Source organism: Cervus canadensis, chromosome 1 (assembly GCF_019320065.1).
Source record: "Cervus canadensis isolate Bull #8, Minnesota chromosome 1, ASM1932006v1, whole genome shotgun sequence".
In the NCBI taxonomy this organism is placed as follows: Eukaryota; Metazoa; Chordata; class Mammalia; order Artiodactyla; family Cervidae; genus Cervus; species Cervus canadensis.
Genome location: NC_057386.1, coordinates 107,857,152 through 107,877,411, shown reverse-complemented (window position 1 = coordinate 107,877,411; position 20,260 = coordinate 107,857,152). Strand labels below are relative to the sequence as shown.

General features: G+C 65.3%; 2 protein-coding genes across 4 annotated transcripts; one reads left to right on the top strand and one right to left on the bottom strand.

Moving 5' to 3' along the window:
• Positions 1-194: 194 nt before the first annotated feature.
• MZT2B (mitotic spindle organizing protein 2B) lies at positions 195-4,216 on the bottom strand. 2 transcript variants are annotated; one of them, XM_043489901.1, is made up of 4 exons: positions 3,949-4,216; positions 3,718-3,866; positions 2,720-2,899; positions 195-410 (listed from the first exon to the last, which is right to left on the bottom strand). In XM_043489901.1, exons 1-4 carry the CDS (start codon positions 4,116-4,118, stop codon positions 253-255), a joined length of 657 nt encoding a protein of 218 aa, XP_043345836.1. In that variant the 5' UTR covers positions 4,119-4,216; the 3' UTR covers positions 195-252. The 2 variants fall into 2 exon arrangements, with proteins under 2 accessions (XP_043345836.1, XP_043345827.1); XM_043489892.1 differs by lacking the exon at positions 2,720-2,899.
• A 299-nt stretch (positions 4,217-4,515) lies between these two features.
• Positions 4,516-20,260, top strand: SMPD4 (sphingomyelin phosphodiesterase 4). 2 transcript variants are annotated; one of them, XM_043489867.1, is made up of 20 exons: positions 4,516-4,660; positions 7,493-7,576; positions 8,279-8,365; positions 8,775-8,917; positions 9,010-9,085; positions 9,544-9,652; positions 9,735-9,787; positions 10,097-10,248; positions 11,537-11,669; positions 13,535-13,606; positions 15,094-15,180; positions 16,521-16,666; positions 16,896-16,986; positions 17,150-17,250; positions 17,509-17,672; positions 17,768-17,973; positions 18,132-18,365; positions 18,480-18,611; positions 18,778-18,906; positions 19,024-20,260. In XM_043489867.1, exons 1-20 carry the CDS (start codon positions 4,586-4,588, stop codon positions 19,351-19,353), a joined length of 2,604 nt encoding a protein of 867 aa, XP_043345802.1. In that variant the 5' UTR covers positions 4,516-4,585; the 3' UTR covers positions 19,354-20,260. The 2 variants fall into 2 exon arrangements, with proteins under 2 accessions (XP_043345802.1, XP_043345813.1); XM_043489878.1 differs by lacking the exon at positions 15,094-15,180.

Genomic DNA, 20,260 nt, shown 5'->3' with positions numbered 1-20,260 from the left:
CCTCTGTGCTCACACCAGCACCTGCGTGCTGGGGAGGGCCTCGGTGAAAGTGCGAGAGGCCCGGGGAGACCATGTTTCTTGCAGGCTCAAAAGAGGCCCAGGAGGCGGGTGGTGAAGACAGCACCCAGAGTTAAGTCTAAACGCTTGTGCCTGAACTTGGCCAACAGGTGACAGAACAGACCTGGAATGGACACTTGGCACTTCAGAGGTTTATTAGCCACAAGATGGGGGAGCCGCCTGCCCGGGGGGTGCTCAGCTGCCGCTCCTCGGGGGGCTCCTCCCCGGCCCGCCCCCCTTGGGCAGCCTGGAGGCGCTGGGCTGGCGGGGCATCCTCTGGCTGGGTCCGTCCCGGCCGCTGCGTTCTGCCAGGGCCGGGCCTCCGCCCAGGGCACCGCCGCCCTTGTTTCTCCCTGGAGGACACAGAGCACAGGCATCAGCAGCCGGGCAGAGCCCCGGGGACAGCGTAGGGAAGCTGGGCGAGTTTACCCCGCGACCGGCTCCCGCCAGGCCGGCTTCTGGACCTGGTCGTGGAAGCGCTGCTTCTTGGTGGTCTCCCTCTCCCCGCTGTGTCCCACAGACATCCAGAACCACTGGCCCCGAGACTGGACTCCCCTGAGGCTCCACGGGGCAGCCACGCTCAGCTACAGGGCACGGCTCCGACCGCTCCCCCACAGGCCATCGGCCGGCAAGGCCTGCAGCCGTGGCTGGGCTGCCCTGGTTCCGGCAGTGCCATCGGCGAGATGGGGAGGACCTGGGGGGCCGGTGTGCTTGGCCCGGCCCACCCCACTGACCCACCTCAGCCCGGGTTCTCCCCTGGCCACGGCTGGGGCAGGGGCGTGCCCCCTGCGGGACCCCAGGCTCCACACTGGTTCCTGGCCTCACAGCCTGCAGTGGGGAGCAGGGGCCGTGGACAGCACCAGCTCTGATCCTGACACTGGCATGCCTGCAGGGACAAGGCCGCCCTGCCTGGAGTCTCTGGCAAGTTCTCCCTCAGACAGCAGGAGGTCTGAGCCTCCTGGCACAGGGTTGGGCATTTGCAACGGCCCCAGCTTGGAAGCCTGACAGCTGGTCTCCCTGTGAGAACTCGATTGGAATAAGGTGCAGCCACAGGTCACCCAGTGCTGAGCGGGAGCAGACTGGAGGGTGTGGTGGGGTGACGCGGGGCCAGCTGTGCCCAGGGGCCACCAAAACAAGCCAACAGGGCTGTCCCTGCCCTTCTCCCCAGGACAGATGCCAGCCTTCTGGTCCTGTGAGTGCATGGCCCCCACCCCACAGGGTCACCCAGTTGGAGAGGCCACACTACCGTCCCCAGGTTGGGCCAGGCCGAGTCAGGTCTGGGAGCTCGTGGGTTCGCCCTGGGGCCTGAGCGCCGCTGAAGCGCGGTGCAGGGGCGGCTCCCCAAGGCAGCTCTGCTTCCGGGGCCTGCGCAGTGTGCCTCCTGACCCCCACCAGAGAGGACCAGGGCCCCAGACACTCAAGGATGAGAGGGAAGTGAAAGAGCCAAAGTAATGTTCACCTTTAAATCTGGTGAGGCTGATAAACCCGGAAATAAGAAACTGATGCCACCCTTAAGTCATGGAAGGTGTCAGGGAAACCACCTCAGGACGGAAGCAGGCCCTTCATCCAGCTCAGGGTGGTTCTTGGCACCTAAAGGAGCCGCACAGCCGTGGGGCTCGTGGGGAGACCCACTCAGGCCTTGGGCCCGCTGGACCCAGCAAGGCACGTTTGGGAGCTCGGAGCTCGTCACCCCTGCTCACCTTCCTCTGATGTGGCTATTAGGTCAGATGGAATGGACTTAAACGAGGATTGAGGCTGAGCCCAGGGTAAAGCCTGGTTCCCGTGGGGCCCTCTTAAGGGTCAAGACAGACAGCGGTTTGTCATCGTCGTCACTAAGTCGTGACCCTACAGACTGCAGCCCGCCAGGCTTCCCTGTCCTTCACCGTCTCGGGGTTTGCTCAAGCTCATGTCCATGGAGTCTGCGATGCTAGTGAACCATGTCATCCTTGTTGAATGAATCACTGCCGGCTTACTCCCCTAATGAAGTGAACCCCCCAAACAGCGGCCCATTGCCAGTCGTGACTTGGGGGCCCCTGAAGCTGGGGAGCACCTAACCCCCGCTGCGGGCTCTGCAGGGCGCTGAGTGGGAACTAGAACCAGAAAAGCCCAGAGCTTTCTCCTGGGTGGTGAGAGCGCCCCTTGTGGAGTCGGCCAGCTGCCAAGGCCAGGTTATCAGTGACAGGATGTGTGACGAGGGGTGAGAGATGTCAGGCAGGAACCACCGCAGCCCCACCTCCTGCTGGGCCCGCTGGCGGGGTCTGGTGGCCAGCACCGGCGGGCGGCAGGGGCGTGGGGAGCACCCAGCAGGGGCTTGACCCGTGCTGCAGACCAGACTCTGAACGCCGGTGCACAAGGCGGGCTGCACACGTGCCCTTACCCTTGGCCCACACTCCTGGGGGACGGTCCCGCGCGGACGTGCCTGTGACCCTGCCGGACACACGGCGGGTGCTGCTGGAGAGGAGCACGTCCGCGGGCAGGAGTGGCCACACCCCCAGCTCAGGAACCAGGCAAGGGGGGACCCCGGGGGCTGATCCTCCAGACGGCTAGTCCAGGGGCTGACAGCACCGCAGCGCCCTTGCAGCTCAGAGCTGCTCGTTCTGGAGGCCATGGCAGTTTCCATGGAAACAGTACCAACCCCCAGAGATAAACTAATAAACGCAACCTGCAAAAGGAGAGAACAGGCAGCAAGAGAACCGGAGGGAACCGGGGGGCCCCGGAGAGAGAGGCGAGTGCGCGGCAGCTGGGCCGTGGAGCAGAACTGGAGAGGCCGCAGGCTGCGGGGCGCAGGAAAAGGAGGGCCTTGCGGGGGGGCTACGGCTCCGGACAGAGAGAAAGGAGGCCTCTGGAGGTCAGAGAGAGACAAAGAGAGCAGACGGAGCATCAGTGGGGAGGCCCGCACCGCAGCGCTCAGGAGGGGGCCTCTCAGGACAGGGACACAGGCGCCCAGGGCCCTGGCGCTCCCATCCAGGGGCCCAGCTGCCCTCTGCCCCGAAAGCCCCTTCTCAATGTTTCTAGCCCAGGAGCCGGCCTGGACATTCAGCTGCGTCTCAAGTGTGTCTGGAATACAGAGAAAGGACATGCCAAGTGGATTAGAGCTCCACTGTGACACCCCTGCATCTGTCGGAGCATCTGTCACCAGCCCCTGCTCACCCCAGCCACGACCTCCAGACTGAGCAGCGCCCCAGGCCCTCTGCACCCTGCCAGCCAGGAGCTGCCCACAGAGGGAAGCTTCACTATCCAGACTCAGCAGGACCTGGGCCAGGTAGGGGGCCAAGAAGCGAGCACAGGAAAGCCTCTGGCCGCCCTGCTCACTAAGGACTTAAGTACAGGCTACAGCTGCAGGGAGGAAGGAACCAATGCCGCCTGTTCCCAGCTTCGTGGGAAAACGACCTGAGTGCAGAGCTGGGGAGAAACGGGTTGCAGAGTCCCGATAAGGTCTAACTGGCTTTGGGGCTCCCACCCTGCACCCTCCCCATGTGGACGGGCACCCTCCAGGGTGGTAGATAGCAAAGTCCAAGCTGGGGATTGGAGTCCAAGGGGCCAGCCATCGGATGTGCCCACCGAGTTCTGGGACAAAAACAACAGAAAGGCCTGGCCACTCGGGACCAAAGGCGCCCAGTGCCAGGCGCTGCCCACCCGCCGCCCCGGCCCGGCTCTGACCTCGGGTCTCAGGCACGCTGGGCGCGGGCAGGGGCACGGCCGTGGGGTCCTGGGAGTCGCTCGCCACCCTCTGCCCAGCGCACATGGACTTGAGCATCTGGAAGACGGCGAGGGGCGCCACGTTCAGCTTCAGCAGGTCCACCAGGATCCTGGCAGGAACACGCGGCGGCAGTGAGCTCTCCTCGCCCGGGCCGGCCGCCCCGGGGGACCCCGACTCCCCTGGGCGCTCACTTGAACACGTCGGGGTCCATGGCGCCGCCCGCAGCCTGCGCCAGCTCGAACAGCTCCATCTCCTCGGCGCTCAGCACCTTTTTCCGCCGCAGCGCCAGCTTTTGTAAGGCCGCCTCCAGTCCCGGGGGCGCCCCCGGCCCGGGGCCCGGCCCCGCGCCCGCGGCAGCCATCTGCGGAACCGCGGAGGGTGCGCGCCGCCCGGTCGCCGCCGCGCCCCCTACCGGCCCGCCACTCGCCCTGCTCCCCGCAGCGGCCCCGCCGTCCGGTGCTCGGGCCCGGGCGGCGGCGGGAGTGCGGAGCACCCACCCCTTAGCGACTGGGCTCCCGCGCGCGCTCAGCAGGAAGCCCGCACGCAGAGCCCCGCGGTCGCCGAATAAACGCCAGCCAGGCCCGGCGCGCGGCTGTTCCGCGCCGCCCCCAGATAGGGGGCGCGCCTGTAGGCCCTAACCTTAACGCGAGGCCGCGTCTCTTATGCACGCGCGGTCCTTGCCGCTAGGCCCCCCGCTGGGCGCGCGCGCGCGTGCGTTCCGAGGCGGGCCTCCCGTAAACCCGCGGAGGGGGTGGGGTGGGGTGGGGCTTGGCTTTGCGCACGCGCTTTTCACCGCGTCCGCCCGGGGGACGCGACGCGCGCAGCTTGATGACGACATTTCGGCGCCGAGTCGCCGAATGGCTGCCTCCGTCCCTGAAGTGGGCGACGCTGCGGGTTCCTCAGGTGAGTGGTGGGAGTAGCGCGCGGTCGGGACCAGTGTCCCGGCGGCCGCCCCAAACCTCTGCAGAAGTCGGCTCCGCGCGAGCCCCGGGCATCGGACCGGGGCGTCGAGTGCCGCGCCGCGCCGCGCCCTCCCGCCGCCTTCCCGCGCGCCTCACGAGCCTCGCTCAGGCGGGCGCCGGGTTAACGTTCCTGCGCGCGGTGGGGGACCGACAGCCTGGGACTCCCCGGCGAGCGCTGTGGGGGGCGCGGGGGGTGGGTCTCGTCCTGACGCCCACCCCCGCCCCGGGTGTGCTGGCCTTGCGGAGCCGCGGCTTCCGAGGGTCGCCGGGTAGTGGCGAGCCGCAGACGGGAGGGCTTGCTCGTTGCGCGGCCGGAGGAACGCCCCGACGAGATGGGCGCCGCCAGGGCTGCGGCTCCAGGAAAGACCCCGAAGCCGGGTCGGAAGGCACTCCTGAAGGCAGCGGGTGTGGAGGTGGCGGGGTGAAGTGGAGGGGGGCGCCCAGAGCAGGCGGCGCGGCGGAAGAACCGGGACGCTGCCCTCTCCCCGAAATTCCCCGGTTGGGTGCCTCGGGCTCACTCAGCCGCTAACTCTACCAACTTTCTCCGAGGAAGGAGCAGCTTTCACCTCCTCATCTCTGAAGCTCTGCCCTTGGCCCGCAGTACAGGGTTTTATGCCGCTTTGATCGTTTCTGAGTAGTGCGCGGTGTTCTCTGGACCGCTTGGTTCAGGACTGGAGCATTTTAAGTCATCCTTAAAACTGAAACGAATGTTTAGTTTAATTAGGAGTTGAGCAGACTCAGTGTTGCTGGACCCAAGATTTGACTATTCACAGCTCGATAGCTGGTACTCCAAAGGCAAGTGTCAAGAGAAAAGAAAGGTTGTTTTAATCAGAAAGCTGGAGCAGCCAGACCGGTATTCCAGAGCCGACTCTGAAGATTATGCGCCACAGTGACAGATTTTAAAGGGATAAGGGGAAAGAATCTCAGAGTCATTGCGGCAGGACGTCAGGCTCTGTGTCACCTTCTGTCTCGTCCAGGCTGGCGGTCTCCTCCTGGTCGTTCTTCAGGTGTTGTCTTGCCTGCTAATCTGCAGGATTGCCAGGAGGGATCCTGGGGGCAGAGAGCTGGTCATTCTTTTTCATTCCTACCTTTTTTTTAATCTAGGAAAAGAATCAACAAGTTAGGCAGGGTTTTGTGGGCATTCAGTAGACCCTGAGTCAGGAGTTAGGTTAAATGCCACCAGGTCACCTCATTTCTACAAGGGGTTTGAGCAGGACAGAAATTGGCAGACAGGAAAGGGTGAAGGACCTGCTTACAGATCCCCCGGCCAATACTCCATTTCTGTGGGACTGGGGGCAAAAGCCTGTCTTCTGAAACTTCTTCCTGTGGACATAGGGCACGGCATTCTTTGAGTGGAAGGTGTGGGCGTGACTCTGTAGCATCTTCTTGCTGACAGTTTTAGCCTGTTTACATATACGGGCAGAGCAAGCTACAATTACTTTGATGGCCGCAGAGACAGGTTATTATGAAGAGCAGCATCGGTCCCCCGTCTCAAGGCCGGTTCTCAGAACCGCTGGCTGCGGATGGAGCGCCTTATGTCGCGGCTGCGGTCCGGTCATCGCGCAGCTGGCTCTTTTCCTCTGCTGGCAGTTGTAGCGTCTATAAACAACTCAGAAGTGTGCATCAGAGTTTCCTGACCATCAGCTGCTTGTTCTGGCTGTTTTGTGCTGTGGGGGGGCCGGGCAGACTTCAGGTTTTCTACAGACAGGGGTGGGGGACATCTGCTGGGGATGGAGGTGTCCAGCACCCTTGGTCTCACAGGGAGGTGTTCGTAATGTCTAGGGGCAGAGATGCCCACCCAGCCTCTCCATCCACGTAGTCTGCCTGCCAGCTGCCCCCTCAGCGTTGTTCCTTGGCTGTGGGCAGAGCTGTGCCAGGAGAGCGGTCAAGGGCCGCAGAGGCTCTGACTCTGCTCAGTCTGGGTGTTTTCGGGTTCTGCCCCGCAGGCACAGGGAGTGGGAGTCTGGAGAGCTGCCCCTGATTTTCTAGTGGCTGTTCAGAGGCTCTGCTGGTGAAGCGTGCTCGTCCCCTCCCTGCTCCTTCCTCAGAGGGCGCAAGTAGGACAGAGGCAGTGCGCCCGCCTTTCTCTAGAGAGCGGTGAGGAGGCGTGTGGGTCTGAGTCCTGTCTGCGCCTCCGTTTCCCTCAGCACTGACCTCGTACCACCGGTCGTCGTGAGGATGCGCCTTCTGTTCTTGTTCAGCAGGCTTTGCAGCTTAAAACTGCACTCATTGGCACCTCATGGTTGTGTGTGAAGACACAGGGCCTGGCTGGCTCTCAGCGGAGGGCGTCTCAAGGCTGACCTCAAGGTGCTGACCGGCTCTGCTCTCATCTGGGGCGCAGGAGGAACCTGCTTCTAGGGTTACGCAGGTTGCCAGTAGGTCTGGCTCTTCGCAGGTTGGAACCAAGGCCCCCATTTCCTTGCTGCCTGTTTGCCAGGACTCCTCTGAATCTTACGGTTTTAACGCTTGAGACTTCAGTCTGTAAAACCCCTTTCAAAGAGCGTTTGAACAACCAGAGCGGGGACTCTGGCAGGGCTTCCTTAGAACCCTTCCTGCCTGGCCCTGAGGAGTAAGTGAGGCGCGGATGGCGAGCCGCTGGAAGTAGGCCCGGTGCGGGGCGGGTGCGCCGCTTTACCACAGGCTCCCCCGCGGTCCTGGCTCTGTGGCTGCCGGTGGCCTGCACGTGCGCAGCACTTGTGCAGAACGTGGGCCTGGGTTGCGCTTTGTGAAGTGCTGCGATGCCTTGTTGTTGAGATTCCATCTCTGTCTGCAGTGGTCCCCTAAGACGGTCGCTCCGGACCCTGCGAGGCAGGCTGCCATGGCGTTCCCCCACCTGCAGCAGCCCAGCTTCCTGCTGGTAAGTGTCCGCTGCCCCCCGAGGGCCCACGGGACAGGACTTCGTAGCAGGGGGACTGGAGAGCTGCAGCGCGTGCTTTTTGGGGTGATGTGCTGGAAAGCGCGGGCTCCTGTTAGGATCCTCAGGCTCGAGTCTGCCCTCTTCTGGTGTGTGCTGGGTTTTTATGCAGCCACTGAGCCCCAGTTTTCTCATTTACAAGAAGAAGTCATAGAAATGTCAGTTCCCCAGTCTCCCTGGCTGGGGGAGGGGCAAGGGAGGAGAATGGATACCTGTGTCTTCAAGTCTCCTAAATCCTTACACGAAAGCGAGGTGTTCTAATGACCTTAACTGCCATTGGTGAAAACCGGAAGGTCCCTGCTCTGCTGGGGCGCCAGGCCTGCACTTTCCTGTGGACGTGGCTCTGGGCGGAGGGTCTTCCTGGTGCCCCCCGAAAGCCAGCAGATCCAGCCCCAGCCTGCACAGCGGAGTCTTGCATCTGACAGAGACGCTGTGGGCCGCACCCTCATGGAGATGGCCAGGGCCTTGCATTCCCTGGGTGAAGCCTTGTCTTGCCTGCTGACCTTCATCCGTGCGCACAGGGCCCTTCTTTTCTCTGCTCGGGATGATGCGAGCCTTCCGTGTCTGACTCCCGCCTGTCACTTGGACTTCCGGTCTGACTTCCAGCAGGGTGCTCACCATGTTCTGGTTGGCTCTGTCTCCTAGGCCAGCCTGAAAGCTGACTCTATAAACAAGCCTTTTGCACAGCGCTGCCAAGACTTAGTTAAAGTCATCGAGGATTTTCCAGCAAAGGTAAGGCTGTGCTGTCTGTTTTCTATGGGGGTGTGTCCCACATGCTCCCAGAGGAGGGTCTATAAGCCCCTCTCCCACCTCCGAGCGCTGCCTGCGGAGGCCTGACTCGGGGTGTGACTCAGGTCAGTGGCGTGTAAATGAGAGCACGTAGGTTGGGGTTTCTCAGCTGTGGGCCCACGGGGCTGTTGGCAGTGTCTGGAGGCGGTTATAGTTGTCACACGGGCGTCCCTCCCCACACCTGCCCATGCCGTGTCTAGCACAGAGGTCGGCCGTGCCTGGTTGAGCCAGACATGCAGCAGCCACGTCACCATGGCTGCCCAAGACGGGGCAGCAGGTCCTGGGCGCAGGCCCGGCTGGGAGGCGGGCAGGTCCCCTGGAGAACCTGCTCTGAGCGCCCATGCCACTGCAGGAGCTGCATGCTGTCTTCCCGTGGCTGGTCGAGAGCATTTTCGGCAGCCTGGACGGCATCCTGCCCGGCTGGAACCTGCGCTGCCTGCAGGGCCGCGTGAGCCCCGTGGAGCACAGCGTCGCCTTGGAGTTCCTGGACCCTGGGTAGGTCGTCTTCGCCCACGCGGGGCCGGGCGTTCTCGGGGAGTCCCGTCTGGTTTGCCATTCACTTCCCTGTTATTGTCGTTCACGTTCAGAGGCCCGATGATGAAACTGGTGTATAAACTTCAGGCCGAAGACTATAAGTTTGATTTTCCTGTCTCCTACCTGCCCGTAAGTAAGCCACGGCGGTGAAGGTGGGCTCATGGCCATGGTGCTGGCAGCGGACAGGGGCCCGAAGGGTTGGGACAGTGGCCAGAGCACCCTGGTGTCTGGCCCAGGAGGCATCACCCATTGAAACTTCACCAGTTCCTTCTTTCCCAGAGGTGATCTGAACCCTGCCGGTGGGAAGGCCCAGTGGCCTCCGGCTGAGTGGCAGGGCACGTGCCTAGAGGCTTTGTTTTACTGAGTCTGCAATTCTGTGGGGCGAGTTAAAGGCAGGCTAGCTCACGGGGCTCAGAAGCACAGCAGATGGGATCCATCGCATGCCTGGCTGGGCCAAGATGCGCCCTGCTGCAGCGGACCTGGTGGGGACGCGGGGAGAGCGCGTGACAGGCAGGGGAGAGCACAGTCCCCCGCTGGGGTCGGGGCGGGCTCCGCCACAGCCTCCTCAGGCTGCCCCGTGTCTGCAGGGGCCCGTGAAGGCATCTATCCAGGAGCGCGTGCTCCCCGACAGCCCCCTGTACCACAACAAGGTGCAGCTGCCGCCCGCCGGGGGCCTCGGCCTGTACCTGGCCCTCAGTATCCTTTGTCGGCCGTGGGTGGGGAGGCAGCCAGCACGGGGGGGGGGGCCCTGCTGTTTGTCCCCTGACGCGGCCTTCAGATCCCTTCGAGTACTACATGTTCTTCTTTGCTTTGAGCCTCATCACTCAGAAGGTAAGGAGGGCTGAAGCCCCCTGGGGGTGGGGCGGGGGTGCCCAGGGCTCCTGTCCAGGTAGGCTGGGCTGGCCGCCTCCTGTTCCCCCTTGCGCCCGCAGCCTTTGCCCTTCAGGCCACCCTCACTGAGCCAGGGTGACGGGCTGGGGCGGCCGGGCGCCCCAAGTGCTGGTCTGGGGGGCTTCCTGCAGGGGGTGCCTTCTGGGCAGGGGCAGGGAGGGCCCCGCCCTGGGTGGTTGGGACCCTCGGGGGCAGGGTCAGCCCCCGGGGGTGGGGTCCGCAGCCACGCTCACGGGGCTCTGCTTCCAGCCGCCCCCTGGGGCCCTCCACGTCCGCACCTCCGACTGCGCCTACTTCATCCTGGTGGACAGGTACCTGGCCTGGTTCCTGCCCACGGAAGGCAGCGTGCTGCCCCCGCTCTCCTCCAGCCCAGGGGGGCCCAGCCCCGCGCCAGCTCCCAGGTGAGGCTCCCAGCCAGGGCCCGAGGTGCCCGCACGCACCGCCAGGTGCGGGTGGCCCTTTCTCCTGGCAGAGCGTTGCCCTCGGGACGGCGGTGGTGCCCTGCAGGGCGCTCAGCTTTGTCTGCGGCCTGAGGCTCTGCGACCCAGCTGCCCTGGTGCGGGCTGGAGGGCTGGGGGGGTCTTCCCTCAAGTGTCAGGTTCTTTGGCCTCGGTAAAGGGCCCGGGCCGTGTTTTGCGTGTGGCCACCCTCTCCCCACAAGGCACCCGAGCCCAGGCTGGGCCGAGAGCAGCTGGCAAGGGACTTGGAGCTGGGGATGGCCGACAGTCCCGGCTGTGGAGGACGGGGGCGCTGGGCTGCGCCCTCTGTGAGCCGGGTGCTGGGGCAGAGCCCTGGGCCTCGCCAGCCCACCTCCTTCCCTGGAGGCTGCAGGCTGTCTCCTGCAGAGCCCCCACCCTCTGGCACGTGCTGGGTCACCCGGCACTTGAGTGGCAGGGCCCCCGAGGACGGGACAGGACAAGTAGGGGGCGCGGAGCGGGGGCTGGAGGGGCATTCACCCCCCCAGAGAGGCTTCAGCTGCCAGGTGGACTTCTGGGCCAGATTTGGCTCGCTCCTTCTAAGGTATGATTTCAGGCTTAAAAAGTTGCTACATGTAACGGAACTTTCACAGGCCCTTCACCTGCCTGATTTCCGAGTTGTCTTATTCTGCTAATCTGTGTGTTTTCTTGAGCTGTTTGAACAAAGTTACAGACATGTGGCTATCACGTCTTAACTCATGAGTGTTTTCAGAAACCTGTGGTCTCTTCGACCTTCCTGCAGAGTGGGGCCCACCAGCCCAGCCCCACACGCCCCTTGGGCTTTAGCAGCCTCCTGCCTCCCGCTCGCAGCTGTCTCTCCGTCGTCCGGAGGGTCCCAACCCCAATGGCGGTGTGCACCGCGCCCTTGCCCCTCAGGTGTACCCCACGGTCAGACGCTGGCCTGGCTGAGGGATGACGCGGCCCTCCTCCGGGGAAGGTGGATAAGTGCCTGGGTCTCAGGTAACGAACCTGGGGGACCTAATGGGCAGCATCTGTGTCCCTTGCAGTCCTCGGCCGAGCCTGTTGTGGACGAGCAGTGCCAGCTGACACTCCTCCGGTCTTCCCCCCTCACTCCTTGGGCCAGCCCTGAAGGCAGCCTCCTCCCCTGTGTTCACACACGGCAGCTTGGCTGGACCTGCCCCTGCCGTCCCGGGTGGCCCGTCCCCCCCTGCAGCCGTCCCGACACTCTCTGTGTCTGTCTGTCTGTCCCCAGGACACCGGCCGTGCCCTTTGCCTCCTACGGCCTGCACCACACCAGCCTCTTGAAGCGGCATGTCTCCCACCAGACGTCGGTGAACGCGGACCCCGCCTCCCATGAGATCTGGCGGTCGGAGACGCTGCTCCAGGTGAGTGCGGGCCCGTCTGCGGGAGCCAGTCTGGTGCCGGGCGCTGCCCGCCCTGCGGGCAGGGCTGAGAGGCTGCGCCTGCAGGGGGCGTGTTACAGATGGGAAGGCGCTTGCCCACGGTCACCGGTGTCACTGGTAGTGTTTCCCCCGGGCTCCGTCCGTGGAGCTTTAGTCTTTCTCTCCTGGCGACGCAATGGCTCTGCAGCCCCTCCGTTTCGTGGCTGGGCTCACCCTCCCCGGCCACCAGCGTGTCTCGGGCACTGAGGCACAGGGCCTCCCCTTAGTCAGCAGGCCTGTCCCTCCCCCGCGTGGGTGGCAGGCAGCCCCGCGCCTGTCCCCTGAGCCGTCCCCGGAGAGCCTGCTGGCTCTGTGGCTGGACTCCAGGGCTGCGGGCATTACCACAGCCGGCTTGTTCAGAACCTGGAGTGTGGCTGGGATGGGGTTCTGCGGTTTTTTGGAACCGTGGTAAAATACACATAACATAGAACGTAAGTCTGAAATGTTTTAAGGCAATAGTCACGTAGTGTTAGAGTGTTTGCAGTGTCGTAACAAGTTTCCAGAACCTTCCATCCGTGAGACCCAGCGTCTGTCATCAGACAGCAGCCCCTCCACGTGCCGCCAGCCCTGCACCCACGTCCCGCTTGGTTCCGTGACGGACCCCCCCACCCCGTGCCTCTGTCGGGGGGCGTCGGCGGCGCCTCTGTGACTCACTGACTGCGCTTCCCTCAGCGGTGCCGCGGGCTCGTCTGCGTGGCGGGTGAGCGCCCTGCCCGCTGAAGCCGCGCGCAGTCCTGCTGCGCGTGTGGTCCCGTGTCGTGTGTCAGCCCTCTGACGGGCACGTGGGCCGCTTCTGGTCTTGGCTGCTGGGATTGTCCTCCTGAGCCTTGCCCTCTGCAGGGTTTCTGAGGCCCTGCTGCGCTGTTGTCCACGGTGGGGGAGCCATTTCTTGTCACCCTCGGCGGGGCGCGGGCTCCGGTTTCTCCGTGTCCTCGGGACGCTCGCTGTGCCCTGGGCTTTGACTGCGGTGTCCTAGTCGTGGTGAGCGGCCTGTTCCGCCTTTCTTGTCCTCATTGGCCACGTGTGTGTCTTTGGAGAAGTGTCTCCTTGAGTCCTTTGCCTGGTTTTGAGCTGACATTTTTGTTGTGACTGAGTTCTCAGCGATCTCTGTGTAGGCTGGGTGTTAATCCTTCCTCAGAAACACGGTTGGCGAGCCTTTGCCCTGTTCTGTGAGCTGCTGTTTTACTCTATGCATTGTATCTTTTGATGCACAAAAGATAGTTTTTTAAGTCAGTTTACTGAAGTCTTCCTTACTTGGCTGTGCTGGGTCCTCGGTGCTGGGCGGGTTTTCTCTGGTGTCCGCGGGGCCATTGTCTGGCTGTGGTGCGCGGGCCTGTTGCTGCCCTGGCTTCTCTCGCGGGGGAGCCGGCTCTAGGCGCACGGGCTCAGTGCTGTGGCTCAGGTGCCCCGCAGTGTGTGGGACCTTCCCGGACCAGGGATTGAGCCTGTCCCTCACATTGGCAGGTGGGTTCTTAACCACAGGGCCCCAAGGAAGTCCCACCAAAGCTTTTAATTTTTGTGCTGTCCAGTATTTCCGTTTGTTGCCTCAGCTGTTGGAGTCACACGTAGGAAGTCACTGTCAGGTCGAGCGTTGTGAAGTGCTGATTTTACAATTTTACCTCCTGTTCTAGGTCTTCGATCCACGGTGAGTTGTTTTTCGTTTACGGTGTTGAGTGAGGGTCTGACTGCGTCCGTGTGCAGTTGGGTCCTGTCTTCCCAGCAGCCTCGGTGGAAAGCCTGCTCGTTCCGCCGCCGAGCGGTCCGGAGCCCTCGCCGGGACCTGTTGACCCGCCCGCGCTCTCTTGCAGGTGTTCGTGGAAATGTGGCTCCATCATTACTCTCTGGAGATGTACCAAAAGATGCAGTCCCCTCACGCCAAGGTATGTGGCTGCTGCCATCCTCTTCTCCTGCCGCTGCGTGCGCTGCATTTCGGCCTCAGAGCTGGCTGTAGGCTCGCCTCCCCGGGCGCTGGGCAGCGGGTGGCTTGTGCTGTGCGCCGGGCTTGCACCCGCCCTCCCCGGGCACCCCGGCTGCTCCCCGCCCGTCTTGGCGGCCCCGCCGCGTGTCCTCCGAGTGCACAGGTGGGCCTCCAGGGGCGGCCGGGGTCTGCTGGCCCCTCCCTTGCCTGGCCGCTCATGGTGTGCGGAGGCCTGGGGTCCATGACCCCCACTGTGGCCCCCGGGCTAGTCGGGATGGGCTCACCACCATAGACCCCGCCCTTGCTGCAGGCACGGTCCTCCCGGCATCCTTGGGGCTGGGGGCCCACGGCCTCTGCCATCCCAGGGGTTTGCTCTGCAGGACACCCCAGGTGTGGGAGGGCCGAGCAGGGCCGGGCTCCACCCTGGGCCTCCCGAACACCGCCCGCCCCGCCCCGCCCCACCCACTTCTGCCCGGTGCCGAGCCCGGCCCAAGAACCTGCCCGCCTCAGTCTTAGACATGGCTCCAGGCCGCCGGTCACCTCGGGGGCCTAGCCCTCCTCCTGGTGACTGCGAAGGTCCCGGCAGCTACCCAGAAACCTTCTGCCCTTTGCTGTCTGTTGGGGCAGGAAAATAACACGTGAGGAGGCAGGTTGTGTGGAAAGCCGGCTACAGGGGGCCCTGGAGTCACTGTTTTGGAGCTCCTACAGGCTGTGGGCCCGCGGGGTCCCTGGGGTCCCCAGGCTCCCCAGCTCCTTGCTGAGCGTGTGGCCAGGCCATCTCCCGGCGTCTGGCATGTCCCTGGGTGAAGCATGGCACCCAGCACGCGGGCAGGCCATGTGCGAGCGGCTCTGACTGCCGCAGTGGGTAGGCAGGGGCCCGGGGCGGGGGCAGACAGTGGGCCAGCCTCGCTGCCCCCGCCAGGATCCAGGCCTCTGGGTGTGTGTGGCCACGGCCAGCCTGTCAGGGGCCCCGGCCGTGGGCCTGACCGGAGGTTGTCTGCGGTCCTGGCGAGGTGGGGGCTGGTCATGAGGGAGTCCAGGGCGGGCCTGGTGGGCAGGTGCCACCTGGAGCCTCTGTGGGAACCAGCCACGCGTGTCCCAACACCTGGGAGTTGACCGGGCGTTGATCAGGTTATGTGCCGAGGAATTTCTCTTCCAAACAGCCCAGGAAGTCCCGTCAGTTGCTCTGGGCGAGAGGCCTCGGTCTAGAATCGGCTTCTCACGTTTGCGTTTCGTTCCTGGGCCACAGACACATGAGCTGCTGCGGCGCGGGGGGCGGGCGGACCGCGGAGCCCCGGGGACCCTCGGGCCTTCCTCTGCCCCAGCACGGGGGACGGCTGCGTGGCGCGGGCTCTCCCGGACACGTGCTCTTGCTGGTGTGTGTTGGGGCTCCAGGGCTCCTTCTCACTGCCTCTTTCTCTCCCTCCCCGCCCGCCGGCTTCTGCCCAGCTGGAGGTCCTGCACTACCGGCTCAGCGTCTGCAGCGCCCTCCACAGCCCCGCCCACCCCAGCCTCCAGGCCCTCCACGCCCACCAAGTACTGGCCGCGCGTGTTCTGTCCGCTCCCCCCGCCCCGTGGCATAAGCCCCGGAGCTCACGTCTGTGCAGCAGTGAAGCCTGGGGCCTCCTGGGGTGATGCACAGGCCCCTTCCAAGCAGAGCCAGGCCCTCCTGCTGGGGTTCGGGGTGCAGCCAGGTGGCCGGGAGTGATGCCAGGACCTGCTGGCTGTGCTGGGGTCACCGGGCTGCCTGGCCCAGCTCTAGGCCAGCCCAGGTGTCCAGCCCTGGGGCCACTGTGCTGCGCGCTCAGCCCTGGTTTGTGGGGGGAAGCCGTGCGGCCTTTGGAGCACAGGCCTGGTGCTGGGGCTGACCGAGGACAGGCGGCCCCGCGGCTCGTGGGTGGCGACCTTGTGGAGGCTACAGTCTGCTTAGGCAGGAGTGCCAGGGACGGAGTGCAGTCCGTGGGATGGCGTGGGGCCAGCAGGCTCCTGAGGTTCGCTGCTCCCCAATGTGACCTCCGGGGAGTTTGGGCCTCGCTTACGGTCAGGGCTCTGTCCGCGTTGCCCTCAGTGGGACCTTGCAGCCCTGAACTTGAATTTGAGCACAGATGAGATGCCACGCTTCATTCCTGCCTGGCTCCTGCACAGAGCAGGGAGAGAAGGTTCCAGACGGGCCGCTGTGGGCGGGGGAGGGCCTTCCCAGGCAGCAGCGGGGTCATCCACAGTGGGAGGCCAGCCCATGGGGGTCTTGAAGGCAGAGGGTGTGGGCAACAGCGACAGGCTCCTGCGGGCACTGTCTCAGGCCCGGAGGTGCTGGAGAAGGCAGTGTGCCTGAGGAGCAGCAAGGAGGTGGCCCGCGGGCTGGGTGCGGGTGCTGGCCGAGGGTGGGAGCAGGCCCAGGAACGCTGGGGGTTGAGATGCGCGGAGGGCAGGCCCCGGGGCTCTTGGAGCAGGGCCAGCTCGGAGGGGCCCTGAGCTTTTCATTCCCGTCACGGCATCCCCTTCCCTCTGGTACGCCACAAGTGCACCCCGTAGAGACCCAAAGGTAGACAAGGCAGAAGGGATACCGGCCTGGGGGTCGCCGGGGCCTGCGTGGCCGTTTCCACGCCGGGGCGGCCCACAGGACCATGCCTTGGGCCTGGGGCTTTTGCGCGCCTTTCGGCGCTGCTCACTGCGGGCAAGCCCGTGGCTGGGGTTGGGCTGGGGAGCAGCCAGCTGGTCTCAGACCCTTCCACACTTGTGGACCGGAAGCCCAGCTCGAGGGATGGGGTGGGGGGTCCTTGTGGCGGAAGCTCCGCCGGAACTCCAAGTGCAGGGAGCCCCTGGGCATGGGTGGAGCAGCCTGCGGGGTGTCCCTGACGCCCCCACCTGGCCCCCAGGAGTCCTTCATGCCCACGGAGGAGCACGTGCTGGTCGTGCGGCTGCTGCTGAAGCACCTGCACGCCTTCGCCAACAGCCTGCGGCCGGAGCAGGCCTCGCCTTCGGCCCACTCGCACGCTGCCAGCCCCCTGGAGGAGTTCAAGAGGTGGGTGTGGGTGGGGGCGGTCCCCTGGTCCCTCCTGGCGCAGAGGTAGGGGCAGCAGGGAGACCCGTCTCACTGCCCTCCCCCCCACCAAAGCAGGGGAGCCCAGCCTCTCAGCTCTGCGCCCCGCCCCCCACTCCCCACACAGGCAGGGGAGGGCCGAGGCCTGGTGCCCAGGAAGGGGCTGCCGGGTGGCCCGGGCTCTGTGGGGTGACACCCCCGCCCCCCACAGGGCCGCCATCCCGAGGTTCGTCCAGCAGAAGCTGTACCTCTTCCTGCAGCACTGCTTTGGCCACTGGCCCCTGGACGCGTCCTTCAGAGCTGTGAGTGCTGCCCCGCGCGTGGAGAGGGAGGGGGTCGTTCCACCAGCCCCGACCTGAACCCAGCTGCCCACCTGGGTGGGCTCCCAGCCTCAGCCCCACCAGGTGGTCTGTTCTGAGGGGCCCCCTTCCTCCCCTCCCTCAGCCCTGGCCTCCGTCTCATCAGGTGCTGGAGATGTGGTTGAGCTACCTGCAGCCCTGGAGGTACGCGCCCGAAAGACAGGCCCCGGGCAGTGACTGCCAGGCCCGCAGTGTGTCGGAGAGATGGTGAGCCTGCCCCAGCTGCTGTAAGGGGGGTCCCCATCCCCTCCCCCACTGTCTTTGGGGGGGGGTCCCCGTCCCCTGTCACGTGCACTCAGGCAGAGCCCCTCAGCCCTGCACCGCGCCCGCCCCGCCCCGCCCCGTCCCGGGGAAGGGCCTTTTCCGCGAGGACCCCGCCCCCAGCCCTCTGTGCTGCCCCCTCCCGTCACCCCGCTGGAGGTGCGGGAGGCCGAGCCTGGAGGAGCCCTGACTCGCCCCCCGCAGGGCGCCCTTCGTGCAGGAGAACCTGCTCGTCTACACCAAGCTCTTCCTGGGCTTCCTGAGCCGCGCGCTGCGCACGGACCTCGTCAGCCCCAAGAACGCGCTCATGGTGTTCCGCGTGGCCAAGGTCTTCGCACAGCCCAACCTGGCCGAGATGATCCAGCGGGGTGAGGCCCCAAACAGAGGGCACCAGCGCTCTGGGGCCCCCGGGGGGACCGCCTGCGCCTCGGGGCTGCAGCCAGGCTGGCGTCCTGCCTTCCAGGCGAGCAGCTGTTCCTGGAGCCCGAGCTCGGCATCCCGCAGCGGCAGCACCGGCTCTTCACGGCGCCCCCCTTCACCGGCAGCTTCCTGTCGTCGTGGCCGCCGGCCGTCACCGACGCCTCCTTCAAGGTCAAGAGTCACGTGTACAGCCTGGAGGGCCAGGACTGCAAGTACACCCCGATGTTCGGGCCCGAGGTCCGGGCGCTGGTGAGTGGTCGGCGGGCACGCCCCTCCGTCTGGCTGGGGGAGTCTAGTGTTTGCTGATGACAAACTCGGCGTCTGTTGGAAGGTGCGCCTTAGCCGTTAACACGCACTGTGTGGGCGCCAGGAGGCAGCCGAGCCCGCTGACCCCCGCCCGCCCACAGGTCCTGCGTCTGGCGCAGCTCATCACGCAGGCCAAGCAGACGGCCAAGTCCCTCTCGGACCAGTGCGGGGAGAGCGCGGCCGGCCGCCCCTTCCTGTCCTGGCTGGGCTTCTATTCCGCGGACACCAACGGCTCCTACACGGGCAACGACCTGGACGAGATGGGGCAGGACAGCGTCCGCAAGACGGACGAGTACCTGGAGAAGGCGCTGGAGTACCTGTGCCAGGCGTTCCGGGTGCGCGCCAGCCGCCCTCCGCCCCGCCCACCCCCGCCCTTGCGGCGATGACGAGTTGGGGTTGGGGGCGCTCCCCGTGCTCTATCGTGACCCTCCGTCCGACCCTCCCCGCAGCTCAGCGAGGCGCAGCTCGCCCAGCTGACGCTGGCCCTGGGGACAACGCAGGACGAGAACGGGAAGAAGCAGCTCCCGGACTGCATCGTGGGCGAGGACGGGCTCATCCTCACGCCCCTGGGTCGCTACCAGGTGAGGGCGGGGCGGGGGGCGGGCACCAGGGGCAGGGCCGGTACCGCGGAGGGGCGGGGCGATGGGCGGGGCGGTACCGGGTGGGGGCTGGTACCGCGGAGGGGCGGGACGATGGGCGGGGCGGTACCGGGTGAGGGCGCGGCGTTGCTCAGTGTCCTGTTCCCAGATCATCAGCGGGCTGCGGCGCTTTGACATCGAGTACCAGGGCGACTGGGAGCTGCAGCCCATCCGGAGTTATGAGATCGCCAGCCTGGTCCGCGCGCTCTTCCAGCTGTCTTCCACCATCAACCGCAGGGTGAGTGTGGGGAGGGCCTCCCGCCAGCCGCCGCCAGCCAGCCCCCAACCGCAGGGTGAGTGTGGGGAAGGCCCCGCCAGCCCGCCCCCCGCCCGCTGAGCCTGCCGTCTGCTCCAGTTCGCAGGCCAGATGGTGGCGCTGTGCTCGCGGGCCGACTTCCTGGGCAGCTTTTGCCGCTACCACCTCTTGGAGCCCGGGCTGTCGGGCCGGCGCCTGCTGAGCCCTGTGGGGCGGGGCCACGCCGCCAACCGCGCTCGGGGCCCGCGGCTCAGCCTACGCTTCCTGGGCAGCTACCGGACGCTGCTGTCGCTGCTGCTGGCCTTCTCCGTGGCCTCGCTCTTCTGCGTGGGGCCCCTGCTCTGCGCCCTGCTCATCGTGCTGGCCTACGTCCTCTACGCCGTGGCCATGACGCTGCTGACCGAGCGCGGCAAGCTGCACCAGCTCTGAGCGCGGCCACCGGCCGCCCCTGGGCTCCCAGGCCGCCCCACGCCCCGCCGCCCCGCCTCAGTCACCTCCCTATTTCTCCGGCTGGTTTCCCGCGGCCCGGCAGGCAGGACAAGAGCCTGCTGGGCAGGGCCCGGGCCTCCTCGAGGGGCAGGGCAGTGCGGTGGGCTCCCTGCCTCAGCCGGAGGCCCCGCAGGGAGGTGCCTTTCTCTTCACTAGGTGAAGCTCAGGAGTCAGGCCTCCCCGGAGGGCTCACAGTCTCTGCCCTCAACGACCCCGGAGGAGGGCAGTGAGACCCCAGGACAGGAACCCAGCCTCTGGCTCCCAAGAAGAATCAGGCTCCAAAAGGCAGTCCTGAGAAAATTAGATGGTGGTTCTCCTCTGGTTCAGGATTTTAAAGCTAATTTTGCTGCCAAGCCCGGGCTGCACACCTGCATCTGAGGAGAGGAGGCACTCGGGAGCGCAGGGGGCCCCAGGCCACGGGCCAGCTGGCCTCGTGTGCACGCCTTGTCCTTGCAGGCGGGCGGGCTGCACTGCTCCCGCCCCAGCCCAGTCCACAACCAGAGGAGGTCGGAAGCACTGTTTGTGTCCTCGCTCAGAGCAGGTGCTTGGACAGTGTTTGGGAAGGTTCAAACATTCCACGTGCACGAAGGCCATGTGTTCACAGACCCTCACAGCCTTCCACGCCCTTTGTCCTGCAGATGACATACGGGGCGGGGGGGTGGGGGCGCGCACTTGCCAACCCAGATTTTTAAAAGCCTTTGGTGTCTGTCTTTTTAAGTTTTCAAACTGTAAGTGTTGGGCTTTGTGTTTTAATGTAAACTCAGAACAGTGGCCATTGGGGCCTGTGACCAAAAACCAAACCTGTAACTGACCCTGGATCTGAATAAACCTGGTTTTGGTCCCAAGA